At 26.9% G+C, this 19,866-nt stretch overlaps 6 protein-coding genes across 6 annotated transcripts; 3 read left to right on the top strand and 3 right to left on the bottom strand. All coding sequences in view use genetic code 12, as the record gives it.

Annotated features, from left to right (window-relative positions):
* Positions 1-1,732: 1,732 nt before the first annotated feature.
* SNQ2 (ATP-binding cassette transporter) lies at positions 1,733-6,473 on the top strand (the record flags this gene model as incomplete). Its single annotated transcript, XM_051766551.1, has 2 exons — positions 1,733-2,918; positions 3,010-6,473. The coding sequence occupies 2 exons, from the start codon at positions 1,733-1,735 to the stop codon at positions 6,471-6,473; spliced, it is 4,650 nt and encodes a 1,549-aa protein (XP_051622608.1).
* A 2,871-nt stretch (positions 6,474-9,344) lies between these two features.
* Positions 9,345-10,407, top strand: KGF54_000618 (uncharacterized protein; the record flags this gene model as incomplete). The annotated part of the gene is made up of 2 exons (XM_051766550.1): positions 9,345-9,376; positions 9,570-10,407. 2 exons carry the CDS (start codon positions 9,345-9,347, stop codon positions 10,405-10,407), a joined length of 870 nt encoding a protein of 289 aa, XP_051622607.1.
* A 403-nt stretch (positions 10,408-10,810) lies between these two features.
* On the bottom strand, positions 10,811-11,271 carry QCR7 (ubiquinol--cytochrome-c reductase subunit 7; the record flags this gene model as incomplete). Its single annotated transcript, XM_051766549.1, has 2 exons — positions 10,811-11,066; positions 11,144-11,271. The coding sequence occupies 2 exons, from the start codon at positions 11,269-11,271 to the stop codon at positions 10,811-10,813; spliced, it is 384 nt and encodes a 127-aa protein (XP_051622606.1).
* Positions 11,272-11,701: 430 nt separating this feature from the next.
* On the bottom strand, positions 11,702-12,709 carry APA2 (bifunctional AP-4-A phosphorylase/ADP sulfurylase; the record flags this gene model as incomplete). Its single annotated transcript, XM_051766548.1, has 1 exon — positions 11,702-12,709. The coding sequence occupies one exon, from the start codon at positions 12,707-12,709 to the stop codon at positions 11,702-11,704; it is 1,008 nt and encodes a 335-aa protein (XP_051622605.1).
* A 353-nt stretch (positions 12,710-13,062) lies between these two features.
* Positions 13,063-14,859, bottom strand: SAL6 (Sal6p; the record flags this gene model as incomplete). The annotated part of the gene is made up of 1 exon (XM_051766547.1): positions 13,063-14,859. One exon carries the CDS (start codon positions 14,857-14,859, stop codon positions 13,063-13,065), a length of 1,797 nt encoding a protein of 598 aa, XP_051622604.1.
* A 2,334-nt stretch (positions 14,860-17,193) lies between these two features.
* On the top strand, positions 17,194-17,830 carry KGF54_000614 (uncharacterized protein; the record flags this gene model as incomplete). The annotated part of the gene is made up of 2 exons (XM_051766546.1): positions 17,194-17,224; positions 17,541-17,830. 2 exons carry the CDS (start codon positions 17,194-17,196, stop codon positions 17,828-17,830), a joined length of 321 nt encoding a protein of 106 aa, XP_051622603.1.
* Between the last annotated feature and the right edge of the window lie 2,036 nt (positions 17,831-19,866).

Raw genomic sequence — 19,866 nt, 5'->3', positions numbered from 1 at the left:
TTAAAAAGTAATAATATATGACGTAGTGTATTAAAGTTTGTTTCAAATTTGACATATTTTCACAACAAAAATAGTCTAAAAAGTTTAAAAAATTTTGCTACACAAAAATATACATCGATGTCTACTTTCTTTCATGGGTGCTTTCGGCTAGATAGCTTCCTTACATTTACTTTCTACAAACAGATTCGAGGGCACTTACTTAGTCTGCGCATCGTGCATCAATTCTGTAGCTTAAAAAAAATTACAAACCAAATTAATATTTTAGTGATATTAAGAACACAAATTCATAGGAAAAATCTAGATATATACTTGTCTTTAAAGAATATAGTAATTCCAAATTTTCTTAACTTTGCTATTTATCGACATTCAATTGATTGACAATTTATAAATAGACTTAATAATTGTAAATCAGAGTAATAGATTGAAAATACAAACTTAGAAGCTTTTTTTTTGAGTTATTCTGTTGTTTCAAAATATTTCGGATTTATTAATTCCGTATATATACGGAGATTACTTTGATTCTTTTTGCAATTTTTATTATTAAAAGATCTTTAATATATATCTAAATTGTATCGTATAATACTTTCAAATATATATATTGTAAGAACCATCACTCAAGGGTCCAAAACCAAGTTCGAGTTTGAAAATTTTTAAATGAATACGATCGTTCTTTACTAATTAATTATTAAACACAATATTGTTAATTAGAGAACTCAAAAGGTCTAGATTAATTATCATATTAAATTTATATTTAGTAAATCAGCCATATTGTCCTCGAAAACAATACGGATATTACGCTTCAAATTTATTAGAGTGAGACGGAGATTATTTATGTAGTAGAGTTTATTCGACTTTTTTAAATCCAGAGACGGAAATGTGAGAAAGGTAGTTAAATTTTGCAGTAAATCTTTCTTTTTTGATAGCCTTCATAGTTGTATCAAATACAGACTAAAATCATCGATTTTATTCAATACATGGGTAAAGTTGACTTGAATCAAAGAAAATTAGATTGAGTCTAAACTTAAATTAATCAATAAATTAATACTAAAACTTTATATTGCCTTAGGAAAAAAATTGTTCCTAAATTAATAAATAAACTAATTTACGGACTAAGTCACGTGTAAAAGTGGACTTGAGTCAATATGATAAAAACTCATAGTATTACTGTAGCAGGGGATCTACCCTCGTATTTAAAAACAAATTTAAAAAAAAAAAACGGAGATGAATTTAAACCAAACAAAATAAATTTTATATAGATTGCGGATTTATTAAAAAATTAAAAAATTGAGCAAAAACAAAAAACAACAAAAAAAAAAGATGGTTTCAAATCATCATTATATTTTGAATCATATTTGTGTTTATTATTTAATTCAACTAGAGTTCAAATTAATAATTTAATTAGTAATTTTATTATTCTATGCATATAGTAAGAAATAATACATTCTAATAGCCGTTTAATTATTAATAATAATAATAATATAATTTTAATAAACTAAAATGCATTTAAATAGTTTTCAATACATGTTTTCTTCTTCCTTTTCTTGTTAAATTATTTTTGATTAAGTCCTTTCAAATTAATATATATATATATATATATATATATTATATATCATTTACTCAATTATCAAAGTTTGTTAATTAATCCATAAATTGTCCAAATATTAATACAATTTTTTATCTATTCGATACAATTGATATATTTTAATATATAACTTGATATTTTTTTGTTTAAATGGTAGTCACAAAAGAAGATTCAGTTGGTCTCAATAAAAATAATAATCATTACTCCAATAATAATAATAACAGTAATAACAATCCTAATGCAGATAATTTAATAAATTCAAACTCATCATCTTCAACAGCAGCATCATTTACTTCATCAAAATCAATTGAAGAATTTATTGGTGATATTACAAATTATACAACAACAGTTAAAACAAAATCAATTAATTTAAATGATGGCGATAATGATGATAAAAAATTAAGTGATTCCGATGATTTAGATTATAATCATCATTTTGATGAAGAAGATGATGAAAAAAATAGATTGGAATTGATCAGGACAATAACTCAATTTTCTCAAAAAGATGGAATTAGTAGATTAGATTCAATATCCAAAGAAATTTCACGTCTGATAACTAATAAAGAAGGGGATTTTCAATTAAAATTAGATGAATTTAATCTTATGAGAATTTTATCAAATTTTGTTTATTTTGCTAAAAAACAAGGTATAAAACTAAGAAGTAGTGGTGTTACTTTTAAAGATCTTTGTGTTTATGGTACTGATGAATCATTTGCAATTGTTCCAACAGCTTTAGATTTATTAAAAGGTCCTATTGGTATTATACAAAATATTATTGCTTCAGCTAGATCTCAAGATAAAAGAATTTTAAATAATTTAAATGGTATTGCAAAACCAGGTGAAATGGTTTTAGTATTGGGTAGACCAGGTGCTGGTTGTACAACTTTTTTAAAATCTTTAACTGGTACTGATTTTGATTTATATAAAGGTATAGAAGGTGATATAAGATATGATGGATTACCACAAAAGGAAATGATAAACAAATTTAAAAATGATTTAGTTTATAATCCTGAATTAGATGTTCATTTTCCTCATTTAACAGTTGATGAAACTATTACATTTGCAGTTGCTTGTAAAACTCCTGATGTTAGAATTAATGGAGTTTCAAGAGATGAATTTGTTAATGCTAAAAAGGAAATTTTAGCAACTGTTTTAGGTTTAAGACATACTTACCATACAAAAGTTGGTAATGATTTTGTTAGAGGTGTTTCTGGTGGTGAAAGAAAAAGAGTTTCAATTGCTGAAGCATTAGCTTGTAATGGATCTATTTATGGTTGGGATAATAGTACAAGGGGTTTAGATGCTGCTTCTGCATTAGAATTTGCAAGAGCTATTCGTATGTAAAAGAATTTAATGTTCAAGTCATACAATCTGTGTAACTTTTAACTATTTTAGGTTATAATTATACTAACTTTAATCTTTTTTAGGTACTTCAACTAAGATTTTAAAAACTACAGCATTTATTTCAATTTATCAAGCTGGTGAAAATGTATATGAATGTTTTGATAAAGTTACGGTTTTATATTTAGGTAGACAAATTTATTTTGGACCAATTCATCAAGCTAAAAAATATTTTGAAGATATGGGATGGCAGTGTCCTCCAAGACAAACAACTGCTGAATTTTTAACTGCTTTAACTGATCCAATTGGTAGAACACCTAAACCAGGTTGGGAAAATAAAGTACCAAGAACTGCAGAAGAATTTGAACAAAGATGGCAAAATTCAAAAGAATATCAATTATTACTTGAAGAAATTGATGATTATAATGATTCAATAAATGAAGATGAAAAAAGAAAATTATACTATAACTCAGTTGAACAAGAAAAAATGAAATATACTAGAAAGAATTCACCATTTACTATTTCATATTTACAACAATTAAAATTATGTACTATTAGAAGTTATCAAAAAATTTGGAATGATAAAGCTTATACTGTTACACTTATGGCTGCGGCTGTTTCTCAATCATTAATTGCTGGATCTTTATATTATAATACTCCGGAAACAGTATCTGGAGCATTTTCAAGAGGTGGTGTTATTTTTTTCGCTGTTTTATTCATGTCATTGATGGGTTTAGCTCAAATTTCTGCATCATTTGCAAGTCGTCCAATTCTTCAAAAACAAAAAAATTATACAATGTATCATCCATCAGCTGATTGTTTATCAGAATTTGTTTTATCTATTCCAATTAGTATTTTAATTAATACTTGTTTCGTTATAATTATATATTTCTTATCTAATCTTGCAAGAGAAGCTGGTAAATTTTTTATATGTTATTTATTTGTTATATTGTTACATTTAACTATGGGATGTATGTTTCAAGCTGTTGCTGCTATAAACAAAACTATTGCTGGTGCTAATGCAATTGGAGGTGTTTTAATGTTGGCTTCATTAACTTATTCTTCATTTTTAATTCAACGTCCATCAATGCATCCTTGGTTTAAATGGATTTCATATATTAATCCTGTTTTATATGCTTTCGAAGCTATTATTGCATCTGAATTTCATGGTAGACATATGGAATGTGATGGTCAATATTTAACTCCATCTGGTCCTGGTTATCAAAATTTATCAAATGGTGAACAAGTTTGTGCATTTACTGGTTCAAGACCTGGTCAAGATTGGGTTTTAGGTGATGAATATTTAGTACTTTCATTTACATATAAATTTGATCATGTTTGGAGAAATTTAGGTATCTTGATTGGATTTTTAGCATTTTTTTTAGCAATTGCATGTTTAGGAGTTGAATATATTAAACCAATGTCTGGAGGTGGTGATAAATTATTATTTTTAAGAGGTAAAGTCCCACATAAAATTGCTTTGACTGAAGAAGTAAGAGACAATCAAGATATGGAAGCAGGACCTGCAATCGATCAATTAGATGATCGTGAACCTAAATTACAAACTGATGATGATGAATTAAGAGTTAAAGATGTCTTTGTTTGGAGAGATGTAGATTATGTTATACCATATGATGGAAAAGAAAGAAAATTATTAGATAGTGTTAGTGGATATTGTATTCCAGGTACTTTAACTGCATTAATGGGAGAATCAGGTGCTGGTAAAACTACATTATTAAATACTTTGGCTCAAAGAATTGATTTTGGTACAATTACAGGGGATATGTTAGTAAATGGTAAACCATTAGATTTATCTTTTAGTCGTAGAACAGGTTATGTTCAACAACAAGATATTCATGTTTCTGAAGTAACAGTTAGAGAATCATTACAATTTGCAGCAAGATTAAGAAGATCAAAAGATGTAAGTGATCAAGAAAAGTTAGATTATGTTGAAAAAATTATTGACATATTAGATATGAAAATGTATGCTGATTCAATTGTTGGTAGATCAGGTAATGGATTGAATGTTGAACAACGTAAAAAATTATCAATTGGAGTTGAATTAGTTGCTAAACCTTCCTTGCTATTATTTTTGGATGAACCAACTTCCGGTCTTGATTCTTCTAGTTCTTGGGCTATTGTTAAATTATTAAGAGATTTAGCAAATGTTGGTCAGTCCATATTATGTACTATTCATCAACCATCAGCTACTTTATTTGAACAATTTGATAGATTATTACTTTTAAGAAAAGGTGGACAAACTGTTTATTTTGGTGATATTGGTGAAAGATCTAAAACTATATTAAGCTATTTTGAAAAAAATGGTGCAAGACATTGTGAAGATGATGAAAATCCAGCTGAATATATTTTGGAAGCTATTGGAGCTGGTGCAACTGCTGGTGAAGTTGCAAATTGGTTTGAAATTTGGTCAAATTCTCCTGAAAAAATTGAAACTGATAATAAAAGAGATCAATTAATTGAAGAATTAAAAAATAAACCATCTGATTTATCTGAAAAGGAAGAAAAAGATTTAAGTAATAAATATGCTACTCCTTATTGGTATCAATTTCGTTATGTTTGTGAAAGAAATGCATTAACTTTTTTCAGAGATCCAGAATATATAATGGCAAAATTATTTTTAATGACTATTAGTGGATTATTTATTGGTTTTACATTTTTTGGATTAAAACATACTATAACAGGTGCAAGAAATGGATCATTTTGTGCATTTATGGCAGTTGTTGTTTCAGCTCCTGTTATAAATCAAATTCAAGAAAAAGCAATAAATGGTAGAGATTTATATGAAGTTAGAGAAAAATTATCAAATACTTATCATTGGTCATTAATGATTCTTGCTCAAATATTAAATGAAATGCCTTATTTAGTAATTGGTGCAACTTTTATGTTTGTTTCATTATATTTCCCAACTCAAGTTGATATTAGAGCTTCTCATTCTGGTATGTTTTATTTTACTCAAGGTATATTTTTACAAGGATTTGCTGTTAGTTTTGGTTTAATGGTTTTATATATAGCACCAGATTTACCAAGTGCAGCAGTTTTAGTATCATTTTTGTATACTTTTGTTGTTGCTTTTTCAGGTATAGTTCAACCAGTTAATTTAATGCCTGGTTTCTGGACATTTATGTATAAATTATCACCATATACTTATTTTATTCAAAATTTAAATTCTTCATTTTTAGAAGGTAGATCAATAAGATGTGATGAAAAAGAATTATCATTTTTTAATCCACCAAATGGTGAAACTTGTGGTCAATTTGCTTCAGATTATATTAAAAGAGTTGGTGGATATATAACTAATCCTGATTCAACTTCAAATTGTGGTTATTGTCAATATAGTAATGCTAATGAATATTTATTAACTGTTGGAGCTAAATTTTCATTAAGATGGAGAAATGTTGGGTTCTTTTTTGTTTATATATTTTTTAATATTTTCATTTGTATGGCACTTTATTATTTGTTAAGGTATAGTAGGTTTACTACAAAAGTATATGAAAAATTTAGTTTATTGATACCTAAAAAGAAAAAATAAGGTTATAATAGTGCTTTTTTAATTTTGTACATAGGTGAAATAATTTATGGTATGTGATAGATTCAAGTTCTAATATTATTTAATAATTTAATAAACATTTTAATTTCAAAACCAAGTTTTTTACTCTGGTTCATTTTTAGTCTTTTTACTATAGCAAACTACTCCATTCGTGTTCCTGATATTTTTATGTCAGCTCATCAAATTAATATATTATAATCACACAAAACTAATATTTTTTTTTACGAATCAATTTCCTCTATACCCATAAAGCCTTCGTATTTTATAGCCTGATAAAACAATAAAATAGTTGTCGACGTAAGTTTTGTCTCAAACTTTTTCATAATTTTAAATAGACTAGTTGCGGTACGGATGCAATTTATGGTTTTATTTTCGAAAACATACTCGAATATTGTGAAATCAAATTCATAATATGAACAAGATAGAATATAAAGAATAATCTTAAAAGGTAAGACAACTAAGGGCAGACGATTATTATTTAAAGCATTCGCTGGTCAAATTGAGCCTAATTCAAGTTCAGGTAGTTTATAGTTTGTATACTAATGTTTTGTACCCAAAATACACTACTTTCTCATACATTATTATTTTGCAGTTAAAATAGATACAGAGATTTTGCAGCTAAAGATTTAGCATAACAAAGATTCGCCATTTAGATTTAGCAAGTATATTTTTTCTTTTTAAAATATTTTATACTTCTTTTTCTTCTTTAAATGATCACCAACTTCTACTTTTATCCATACAACTTTTATCCATACTACTTTTATCCATACTACTTTCATCCATACAAATGTAGAACTATTTATTAATTTATTTATTACTAACTTCAGAATTCTAGTTTCATTATCAATCGAGAAATATTTGTGAGACATTTCACCTACAGAAAAATGGGAATTACCTGAGTTGACTACCTGAGACGATTTTCTTACCCAATGGACAAAATAAAGAATTTTATTAAACTTGAGACACAACCTTTGGAGACAAACTTAACTGACTAACTTGACTATGATATAGATTAGACATTGGGTGAAACAAGTGAGATATTTAGTGTTTTTGGATAATTGACTGAGAACCCTTTTTGACTTTGATATTTGAGATACATGACTGTGAGTGGACAGGTTGCTTGGTAGAGGTGGATTGTCGATTCTAATTTAATTTTGATTTAGGTCGTTTTATATTATTAGACTAATTTTAATTCAATTAATAAGACTAAAGATAAGAGATAAAGACAGGACAATTGCTACAAATGTGACATAAAACTAGCCACTAAAAGAAAAAAGTGGTCAATGAAATTGAAAAGCAGGCCAATCTACACAAGACACACATGTTTTGGAACTTGACAGCTGAAAATTTTAAAACATGAAGATATGAATTTGTTTCAAAATATGCTACCACATAGCTAAAAATTTTGAACACAGTGCACGCAAAAAAGCTGCAAATATAGTATTGAAATTTGCCATGAATTGGACAATAGTAAATATGATTAATTAGAATACTCAAATTTAATTGAATTACACTGTTTAGCAACTAATTGAATCAAAGAGACAAAACCACATTAAAGTACCACAAAAAATCCTCAATTGGGGGGAGTTTACAACTGTCAACAATATATTGTTGCAAAATTTAAATAACATGTATGATAACTTCACCAATTGCACAATTTGATTAAATAAATGTGCTGAAGTGACTTATACTTGTAGCCTATTGGTACTTGATGGTACTAAAAGTTCTCAATACGGTTAAAAAGTCTGTAAATATCCCCCCTAAAAAAATTGGGGATTCGAATTGCGCCCGAACATTTTACTTTTTTTCAGGCATTATCTATTATTGTATGAAATTGAACATAATATTAGATATATAATACTATTCATTTACCTAAGATGCCTATTATAAAAATAGGTTACAACTAAAATTACAAAATCCAATACATATAGGGCGAAACATTCTAATTATTCAGTAAAATTATTTCATTACAACATATATCTCCCTAATATCTCCATCACTGATCAGTGAACTATATTTTTTTTAATTTTTTTTTTCTTCAATTTGATTTATGATAATGTCTTACTTTACATTTATTGTTGACAGGTTTAAATTGAAGTCTAAAATTAAGAGCACTAGCTTATAGCATGTTAAAGCTTTACAATCAAGTTGATTGATTAATCTTAGCAAAATTCAAGAGTTGAGAGGAGGGATTCAAAAGATTTACGTGCTTTCACTATAGTCACTCAGACGTAAAATGTTTGAATTTAATTGATTTCTTACTAAGTTGATGCAAAAAACGGTTGATTTGAAAATTTTTTTCAATGGAATAACGATTTACAATATATTGTAAGCTGTGACCCAATCAGATTTTTGGTTGAACAGTCAAGACCATTGTTCGTTTGATTATTATTTTTCAAAGACTAAGTCTTTTTTTTTTCTAAAGCAAAAGGAAGTAAATGGTTGCAAATTTTCTTTAAATTAGTCTACTTTAATACGTGATCACGTACAACAATAATACAAATCGTATAAAGAAAATATCAAAGTTATTCGACAATAATTAAATAAATTACCAATAAGACTTCTCTAAAGTTATTTATTTTGTGTCTTGTATTGTCTTATAGATATAGAGATAACTCCGATCTCTCGTATCTCTGTCTTTTATCTTTAACTCGAAAACTAAAAAAGAAATCAATATTTTAAAGAGAAGGAAAAAAAAGAAATTAAGAAAAATTAAAAATTATTATTGCAAATTATACATTAAATAATAATAAATAAACTAAAGTAAACATCGAACCATTTGTTATTTATAGATTATCATAACTATATCATTCATTCAGTTTAAGAATTATTAAATTATCTGATCTTCATGATATGAGTAACAAGAAATCTAAGATTCAATACCCGTATGTTAAATTTTTGATGTCCATCATTGTTTGAATTTATTTTAAGCTTCGGAATTTTTCAAAAAAAAAAAAAAGAAAAAACGTTCCTTGTCAAGATAAAAGTTTATTCAAATATTCAATTGGATCAAAAGAATCGAGATGATAATTTATAATTTATAATTAGCAAAATTACTAACTTAGTAATGTAATAAAGGTTTTGGTATGGTGGTGCTGCCAGTATGGCTGCTTGTTTAGTGACACATCCTTTAGATCTTGCGAAAGTACGATTACAAACAGCTTCAAAACCAGGTCAATCATTAATTGGTATGTTATATCATATTATAACAAAAGATGGTATAACGAAAATATATTCAGGATTAACTGCATCTTTATTAAGACAAGCTACTTATTCAACTACAAGATTTGGAATTTATGAATATTTAAAAGAATTATATATAAACAAAACTCATAATCAAAAACCAACTACTGGAGTTTTATTACCAATGTCAATGATTGCTGGTGCATTGGGTGGATTAGTTGGTAATCCATCTGATGTTGTTAATATAAGAATGCAAAATGATTCAACATTACCAATAAATCAAAGAAGAAATTATAAAAATGCATTTGATGGAATTTATCAAATAATAAAAAATGAAAATATTTCTTCATTATTTAGAGGATTATCACCAAATTTAGTAAGGGGGATATTAATGACTGCTTCACAAGTTGTTACTTATGATATTGCAAAAACACAATTAATTGATAAATTTCATATGGATCCTTCTAAAAAAAATACTCATTTTAGTGCTTCATTAATTGCTGGATTAGTTGCAACTACTGTATGTTCACCAGCAGATGTTGTTAAAACAAGAATTATGAATAGTAAAGGAAGTGGTCAAAATGCAATTTCAATTTTAATTAATGCAGTAAAACATGAAGGTATTGGATTTTTATTTAGAGGTTGGTTACCATCATTTATTAGATTAGGACCTCATACAATTGTAACATTTTTAGTATTGGAACAATTAAGAAAATTTAAATTGGGTATGTAATATTATTTAAAAGATATTGTTAAAATTCATTATTTATTGTTTAATTAAGTATAGGATAGAATTTATAGAGTTATTATAGACATTTTTGTTATAGAGACTAATTTAATATGATTATTAATTTTTTAAAAGTAGTTTATTTTGATAAAACAATTAGAATTGGTGAAACATCAAGTGTATGAGATCGAAAAATCAATATTGGGTATAACAATTTCCAGCAATTTGATACCTCATAGTGATCATTATTTATCATTGTAATGCTTCATTATTGAATTTACAAAAAACCTGACAAAATTTTCCGAAATTTTAAATACGTATATTTGTTTTTAATTATATAACTAACTCCAGTAATGTAACCCAATAAATTTCAACTTTCATTAATTTTTTCTTCTTTTTTTAGTATAAATTAATTTTTTTTAACTTCAATATTATCTAATTCAGCTTTTTCAAAAGCTTCTTTTTCAGCTTCTAAAATATAAGGTATTAAATAATGATCATCTTCTTCTGGTTTAAGAGCTTTTTCAGAACTTAAAATTTGATGTTGAAGTGATAATTGATTAGCACTTAAAATTCTAAAATTTCTTGCATAACTTACTGATGGTGGTAATCTTTTTATTGCTTTTTGCATAATTGGTGTTTCTTCTAAAAGTAAGTCGTTGAATCTAAATTAATTAAAGGTTAGTAAAATTTATTTCTTTAACTTAGTAATAGTTTTAAGTTTGATTTGTAGTTTACATACTTTAAACCCATCTCTCTATAACCTGCATATGCAGTGAACGCTTTCGCAATTGGTTTGACAAGGGTTGCTAATGCTGGTCTTGCAAGAATGAAGTTGGCTGCCTTAACGACAGATGTCATAGACAGCATGATTGATTATATATATATATTAGTTGAAAATGGAATAGGTTGGTTAGTTGGTAGTCAGTTTTAATAGATTCAGATATTGAAAAAAAAAAATATAAAGTGAGAATAATTAAAAATTTAATTAATATAATTGGTTAATCTCTTTTTAGTATGGAGTGCGGCTTTTTTTGTTAGCTATCATGAAGATATTAAATGATTTGTAAGTTGAAAGAGTAACAACAATATACTTCTTTAAGCAATTGGGAATAAAATTGAATAAGACGAAGTATAGAGCCACGTACAAGAATTGCATGTATAAAATTTTGCAAAGTTTATAAACGATGATCTTGGTAAGATGACTATACATGAAAATTCAAAATAGCAATTGTCTTTAGGGTTCATAATGGGTAGATAAGATTAATACTTCTAATAATTTATATTCATCAATTTGACTCTAATAACTATATTCATCAAATGTAATATCACTTGAATTTGGTACACATACTTCTTTTAAAATATTTAGCACTCCAACTTCTTTAACCATATCAAACAATTCTTGATTTTTACATAACAAAAGTCCATAAACTCCACAAGAATTTATACCTAATTTATCTTGATATTTACTTTTAGATCTTGGAATCATTAACATGAATTCAGTAGTCATTATAAAATTATAAGATATATGATTTATTGAATTGTTTCTTAAAATTGTTAAAGTACTTTGTAAAAGTGATGTAAAAGATTTTGTTAAAATTTCTTCTGTTAGTTCTTCTTTATTTTCTGGTAATTTTATAAGAAATTGACTAAATGGTAAATCTTGATTTTGTAAAGGTTTAGTTGCATCTAGAATATTTAAATTATTATTATTATCTTTTTTAAATAATTTATTCTCCAAACAAACTTCCGGATATGATTTAAATTTGTTCTTTGGTGGTAACGTCATGAACTGAATATGTTTATGAGCTTGAGATGCTCCACTTTCTGGTCCACAATTATAAAATGCAAACCATTCTTCACCTTCTGGTTTTAATTTATTAATTTTGTTTAAAATATTATAAGTTGCTAATAATTCAGTAGGTAATAAAGGAAGATTTTGGGATGAAAATTTCTTAGTTATTAATAAAAAATGTTTAGCATTAACTGGGAATTTATTGAATACTAATTTTAATTCTTTATTTGATCCAAAATTATCTAAAATAGTTAATTCAGGTTCTGGTTTTTCAAATGGATTATTTTCATTATTTCCTTTATTATTATTCTCAGGTCTATGCATTAAGGATGTAAGTAAAGTTAATTGAGCGTTTGCAAAATGTTTATTATTGTCTATTGGTAACTCAACTATTTCATTTATAACTGAATCACCATTGAATAAAATATGTTCTGAATTTAAAGCTTCATTATATTTTGTAGTTAAGTCGTTATAAAAATTATCGGATAATTCATAGCCATTATTGGAAGACATAGTGGATAGCTGTGTTTCTTGGTTGGTTTTTAATATTGAATATATTTCGTTGCTATATTGTTGAGTCTTAATTTGAAACAAATTCCGAAAAACGCATACAATTATGAAACGCAAAATTTAAAATTATCTTAAATTCTAATTCTCAGTTAGAAAATTAATATTTTGAAATTAACAAACAAAAAAATGAGCACATGGAGAAGCTTGAATAGTTAATTCCTAGTGCATAGCTGTAAATTTTTGGATAGTTTTACTTTATCTAGTTATATATATTTATTTAACATACATACAAAAACGTATTTAGAATAACATAAACTTCATTAAAAAAACATAAAACAAGCGAAGCACATAGATCATTAAGTTGGTTTAATTAACTCAAAGGAGCAAAATAATTTCTTATCAACACTCATAATAGCACCATAATTATTAAATTCACCACAATAATTTGGAGCACTAAAAACTGTAACTAATTTTCTTTTATTAAAAAATTCATAACCATCTTCAACAACCATATGACCTCTAACAATTAAATCTAATTTAAATTTAGAACAAAAATAATCAACATGTTTTTTACCAAAACAATAAGAAACTCCTCTGTCATTTTTTGGCCAATTAGTAAGTGAGAAATTTTTAACCAGTGAATCAGGATCTGACCATAATAAATCTGCTAACAAACCTTTATCTGGTACATCAGTTGGTCTTTTAATATTTTCAATTTGTTTAAAATCAGTTAATTCAGGTGATAAACCTCCATGAACACAAAAGATTTTATCATTTATAATAGCAGCTGTTGGTAAAGAATTAAAAACATCAATAAAAGTTTTCCAAATTTTTGTATTTTTTAATCTTCTTTTACATTCATCATAAAATCCATATATTTTAGTTATATTTGCTGATTCATGATTACCTCTTAACATAAAGAAATTTTCAGGATATTTTATTTTATAACATAATAATAATAATATAGTTTCTAAAGATTTTTCACCTCTATCAACATAATCCCCTAAAAATAAATAATTTGAATGAGGTGGATAACCACAACAATTGAAAATTCTTAATAAATCATAAAATTGACCATGAATATCTCCTACAACTTTAACAGGGGGTGATAACCTTAACAATGAAGGTTGATCCATAAAAATTTGTCTACTTTTACCTAAAATATATTTAATTTCATTTAAATCAATTGGTAAAATATCTTTTGATTTTCTTGAATTTGATCTCTTTTTGGTTGATAATAATCTTTCAATTATTGTATCAATATCTATATCTATATTTTTTGTAGTTGGTAATAAAGGTGGAGATACTGAACTTATTGAAGATGAACTTTCAGATTTAAATTTTGTAATTTCTTTAGTAATACTTAATGGAGACGTATAAATTTTTTTAACATTATTATGCTTTTTCAAATTCTCTTGCGATAACTTTTTTGGTTCAGGTGAAGACTCTATTGATTGAGTTTCAGCTATTGAATCCAATTTGTTAATTAATGATAAATTTGGATGTTGTTGATCATTATTATTATTATTATTACCGTTGTTGGCAATATCTAAATATTCTGAATGTTTCTTGAAACTTGAGTTTGTTGAAGAGAGCAGATCACTATCTTTTGATGAATCGTTACCAACAGTTGTAAAAACAGGAGAGGCCGAAATTGAAAAATCCAGTGAACTTAAAGATGATGGTGAATTTTGTTGTTCTTTTAAAATTTGAGCCATAGATAAACCTATTTCTAAGTCATAATTGGTAGGACTAAGGTATTGCCCATTTGTATTTGATCTTGAATTTGAACCTTTTACCTTAGATGAAGGTTTTTTGGTATTATTACTCCTACTATTACTACTATTATTAGTTGAGGAACCTGAATCTGAATCCTGTCTAATAATTACTGGTTTGTGAACTTTATTATCTTTATTATTAATATCAATAGCTGAAGATTTTGAATTTAAATTGATAGTTTTTTCTTCAATATTATCAATTTTTTTATTATTTTTTAAATTTGAATAATCACCCAAATGGGATAGCGCTGGTGGTTTATCTTCAGCTTCTAAATCACTGATAGTACCATTGGATGATAGATTATTATTATTATTTGATGATGATTTTATAGATGATCTCGGTAGGGGTTCATTTTTGGACGGGCTATTTCCCATTTGTTATTATCTATAATATAGATTTAAAAAAATTTAAAAATTAAATTAATGAAGAAACGTGAATATGTATAATATGAATCAGTTAATAAATAAATAATGAAGTTTTTGTCTTTAATCAATATTAATCAGTGATTTCTTTCTAAACAATATTTGTTGTTGTGGTTGTTGATAATTTTGGTTGTCAATAAAAAATGTAACTTATTAAAATATAAATTAATTTTTTTAAAAAAAAAAATGAAAAAAAAAGGGATTTTTTTTTCTTTACTATGTAACTTAAATTTAATATTGAAGTAAGGGAGTACTGTATATAATAATTGAACTTAAACTTTAGTATAACGCATCATTTTGTATATGCCTAATCACCTTTATTTTACATCTAAAGAGAGTAAGATTAATGATATGTGAGAATAAATACAGATTTTGAACCATGATGTTGAAAATACATTTTGATGGCTATCTGGGGGTATTATTTTTAGTCATAAATGCCGATTTTTTGGTTTTAATCAAAATGAATTCAGTAATCCTTGGGCTGATTGAACCACAGTTTTTCCTAAATATTAATATTGCTTCATTCAATGACAGGAATTGTAATCTTGTTGGAGTAACTTAATTTGGTGACATTGGATTGTTCTCCGTAATCAATTCCAAATTCAAAATCTCAAGAATTTTCAAAAGCTTATCAATTTTTGTGAAATGAAATAATCATGTATCAACTAAGCTTTTCAACATATTAAAACTATTTTAAATTATATAAAAGGTAAATCGGATAGATTAATAACTAGTTACATCAGCATTAATTACAGGGTGAGGGAAAATTGTGAAACTAATGCATACTGAGAGACAATAAAGAATTTCTGTAATTATTGTTGAAGATTTTAGCAACTAGACCGATTAATCAATAGTTTAATTGATCGGTGTACAAGGGTTTTCTGCTGATAATATTCAGATTTCACAAGTTGTACAGGATAAAAATACTTTAATGCCGTCAGCTCCCGAATCGTAATCACTAAAGATATAGTACAAACTAAACTTCAACAACCCAAACATAGTGTGATATAGAAAGTGCACCATTTGTTGAAGCATTAAAACATAAGACAATTTCAATACAGAGTTTTCGGTGATGATTTGCATTCATTGAAGTAAGTTTAGTACTAGTTATACATGGAGAACAAAGAATACTTTGTTCGTCTTGTGCGATTTACTAATCTAGAGATTGTTACTATTTAAGTAGTTTTCAGTGATTTTGAAGATGCATTTACGAAGTTTCATTTACTAAAAGTATATACAAATACTTTGTAGACTATAATTTCTCTTGGTTGAAAATCTATTCAAATTTCGTCGTATTTGTCCTCCAAAATTTTAAAGTTTCACATTAATTTACTCAAATCAAGTCAACACGAAATTTTCAATTATTCTGAAAATCTCTTTTGTTCAAAATTAAATAACTTGTTTCAAAATTGTTTTACAAAAACTCAAATTTCTTTCTAAATGATTTAATCTATTTCGATGATTATGAATCAATCTTTAAAAGAAATTTATTAATGTAAACGACTTGTTTATCTATAGCTACTACAAATTTAGTATTTCACTCCAGAAGTAGTTAAGAACTCGTTATGGTGTTCAACTACATATTACTCTTTTTTAATTTTCAATAATATTACAATTAACTATCGTTTGAGACATTCTATTATCTTTGCTCCATACAACTTGATGGCCATTTTCATTTAGATTGGAATTCTTGATAACAGTTGAATCAACTTCATTTGGTCTTGTTGAAGAAAGAACAAGATCAATAGCACCTAGTAATTCATCAAAGTACAAAAAGAATCTAGGATTCTTTTGATTTATAACATCTTAATAACTAATTGATAAAATCGAATCTGAAAAAAAACTGGATCGAAAATTAACTGTTTTGCTCCATCAACTTTTAATAAGTTCATCTCTGTCTTATTTCTGAAAATACTCTCATGTGATTCAAAACTCCTTTTCTCTATTAATTGACATTGACATTGATTTTAACTTTTAAAACAAATAAGAAATAATATGTTGATGAAATGCTGATGAGTGCTAAAATATCAACAATTATAAATACCATTCTTGATTGATAAAACCAACAAGTAATACAAGTTCGGATCCACGTCAAACATATTAATATGTATTGATAAAATCGTTTATTAGTGTTTGTTATAAAATAAGTTGACATTATTGACTATATAGTCTTTCATTCTTTCATTATTTCTTTCTTTTCTCTAACTTATAAGAGAATATTGATTGTCTGGTTTAACAGTTCTCACTTTCTCTAATTTATATTTAATACCAATTCATCTAATTTGAATGGGTAATACAAATAGATTGTTGACTGGGGGTTTACATCTAATTGGTAATCAACACGACCTCAACTAAAACAACTCTCAAATATTTGATCTATTCGACCCTTGGTAGTTTGATTACCATTGGTTTCAATTTGGTGGGGGTTGCAAATTTATAACTTGAGGGTCTAAGGGAGTGCTTCAAAATTTTTAGATTTATCAACTGAATCAGGTCAATTACTGAAAAATAAAGCTACTCAGGGAAGAACAATTTTAATATCATTATGCTATAACATATACGGACCTGACAATTTTTATAAATTGTTTTCACTTGGTGAACAAGGAGAAGTGCTAAACATACTTTTGTAACAGTTGCGACCGTTAATCATCAATCATTTATTAAATCACCAGGCTATTTTAATAAAGATGGTGAATTAGAAGGGGTTGCAAAGGCTCAAAAGAATCCACTAGTTGATGAACAATTATTCAGTGATATAATAGTTGATTATTTCGAAAAACTTGGTAGAACCATGAGTGTTGCAGATCAAATTAACAGACTTGGTGCCCTAGCTCAAGATGATTTCAGTAGTCATTATGGAGTACCAATATTTGCATTACATTGTAATCATCCTAAATTAGATCCATTGGTATATAATATATGACAAAAGAAGATACTATTGGTTCAACAGGAAACAAATTGAAATATATATTATATAATAAATTATGATAAGATAATAGCAAGCAATACTGGTCAAGAAGATTTAACAAAAACTGATTTTGAGTTCGAACAATGGCTACATATGAGGGATGTACATTGAAAAAAGCTACAACTTGAACATTTTAAAAAGAGTGATATTGATCGAGTATGTGAATTAATTAATAATCAAGTCGAATGGTTAAAACGCAGATATGACAATATTAAAACACTTGTTTACTTTGAAGTAAGTTATTAATGATACATTTGGTGGACTACCCAATTGTTTCTTGACTTATTTTAAATCTCTAATTAGGCTTAACAGGCTTATTTGTTGGATGTATTCGGCTCTTTTGAAGTACACATAACAAGTCTTTTAAAAACGCACAACAAAAAATATATTAGATCTTGGCATAAATTAATATATCTGAAATACGCATCTAAAAGATCTGAAACAAATACATTATATTTGTTATATCCGATAAGCCAAATTGCATAACATAAAAATTCTATGACCGCATATCAAATAAAAGCATTTTAGCATAACAGAAAAACAACTTTAGCATATCAAAATAGCAAACTCAGCATAACAAATAAACCACTGTAGCATAACAAATAAATCACTTCAGCATAACAAATAAACCACTTTAACATAACAAATAAACCTCTTTAGCATAACAAAAAGACAAGTTTAGCATAACAAAACAGCAAACTCGGCATAACAAACAAACCAGGTCAGCATAACAAATAAACCTTGTTACGCGTATCAAATAAACCATTCTAGCGTATCAAACGATTCCACGTACACTGAACAAAAATTAGCTAACGATGTTCAGGGCCCCCTAAGTCGTTGTTGGACAAACTCAAAGAATTGAATAGCGTAAAGCTAGACACTGGCGGGGTTCGTTGAAACCGCTAAAGTGTAAAGTCTGGCAAAAGTAGAAAGAGGTAAACTTTTTGATCTCATTAAAGATATTTGATATATATACTAATAACAATTACGCTGGTAAATATTGAGATTCAATATAAATACTTTTAGATTTGGTTAATTACAAAACTACATAAACTGTAAATTAAAAAACTTGATCAACAACTTATTATTTCCCTCTCCTAATATAATAAATAACAACCTTCAACTACACTTTATGGGTTTAATTTGGAGTCAATTAATTTTAGTAATTATCGCAAGAATGATATTTGTTAACTCACCAACAAGTACAAACATTTCTTTAATGAGCGTTTCAAAATTTTTCCCTATGTCTTCCGAACTAGTGGCATATACAATGTTGTGCATCTTGATAAAACGAAATACATCCGTACCCGAGAACTACTGACACTACAAGATCTCCTAATGACATATTTCTTAAGATACAACTTATAATCATTTTATCTCGGGCAGCCATTTGATCATTTTTCCAACTCCATGCTAATTTGGTTAACTACTCAAAAAGCAGCATAAACAAGCTCGTCATTTTGGTGTTTACATAGAAGGTCCTCAACATTAAAAACTTTTGCAAAATCTCGGATCTTAAAATAATGAACACGAACTTCGAAATATAACAAAAAATTATACAAAACGATCAATACAACTTATAATTGTTTTTATTTAAGCACAAGCATTGCCTGCAACTAAATGCAAAATTTTAAAATCAATCGAAGGACAAATCTTATGTTGAAAATCAATCAAGTGCTTTATTGAAGAAGAAAGGTCAACGAAACAATCTGAGGGCAAATCGACTTTAGACAATGAAAAAACCAACTCAAGCTTTACAGTGAAAAAGAGCTTAACGGTTATTCACAAATCTATACAAATACCAGTAAATCATCATTTTTGTAGAATTCCGAACTTACTCTACTTCAAGAACTTATTAAAGATATTACAGAGGCATGAGTTTTCTGCTTGCCATCGCTGTAACCTTAAAAATCGTTGAATGAAATCATCTTATAGAAATAAGTGGTGTTGTGATATGAACACATTCTCCAGCTAGTTGGCAAATATAACCT

Source organism: Candida jiufengensis (assembly GCF_024610255.1).
Source record: "Candida jiufengensis strain CBS 10846 chromosome Unknown scaffold8, whole genome shotgun sequence".
Taxonomy (NCBI): domain Eukaryota; kingdom Fungi; phylum Ascomycota; class Pichiomycetes; order Serinales; family Debaryomycetaceae; genus Lodderomyces; species Lodderomyces jiufengensis.
The sequence above is the reverse complement of the archived record's forward strand: the minus strand, read 5'-3'. Positions and strand labels throughout refer to the sequence as shown.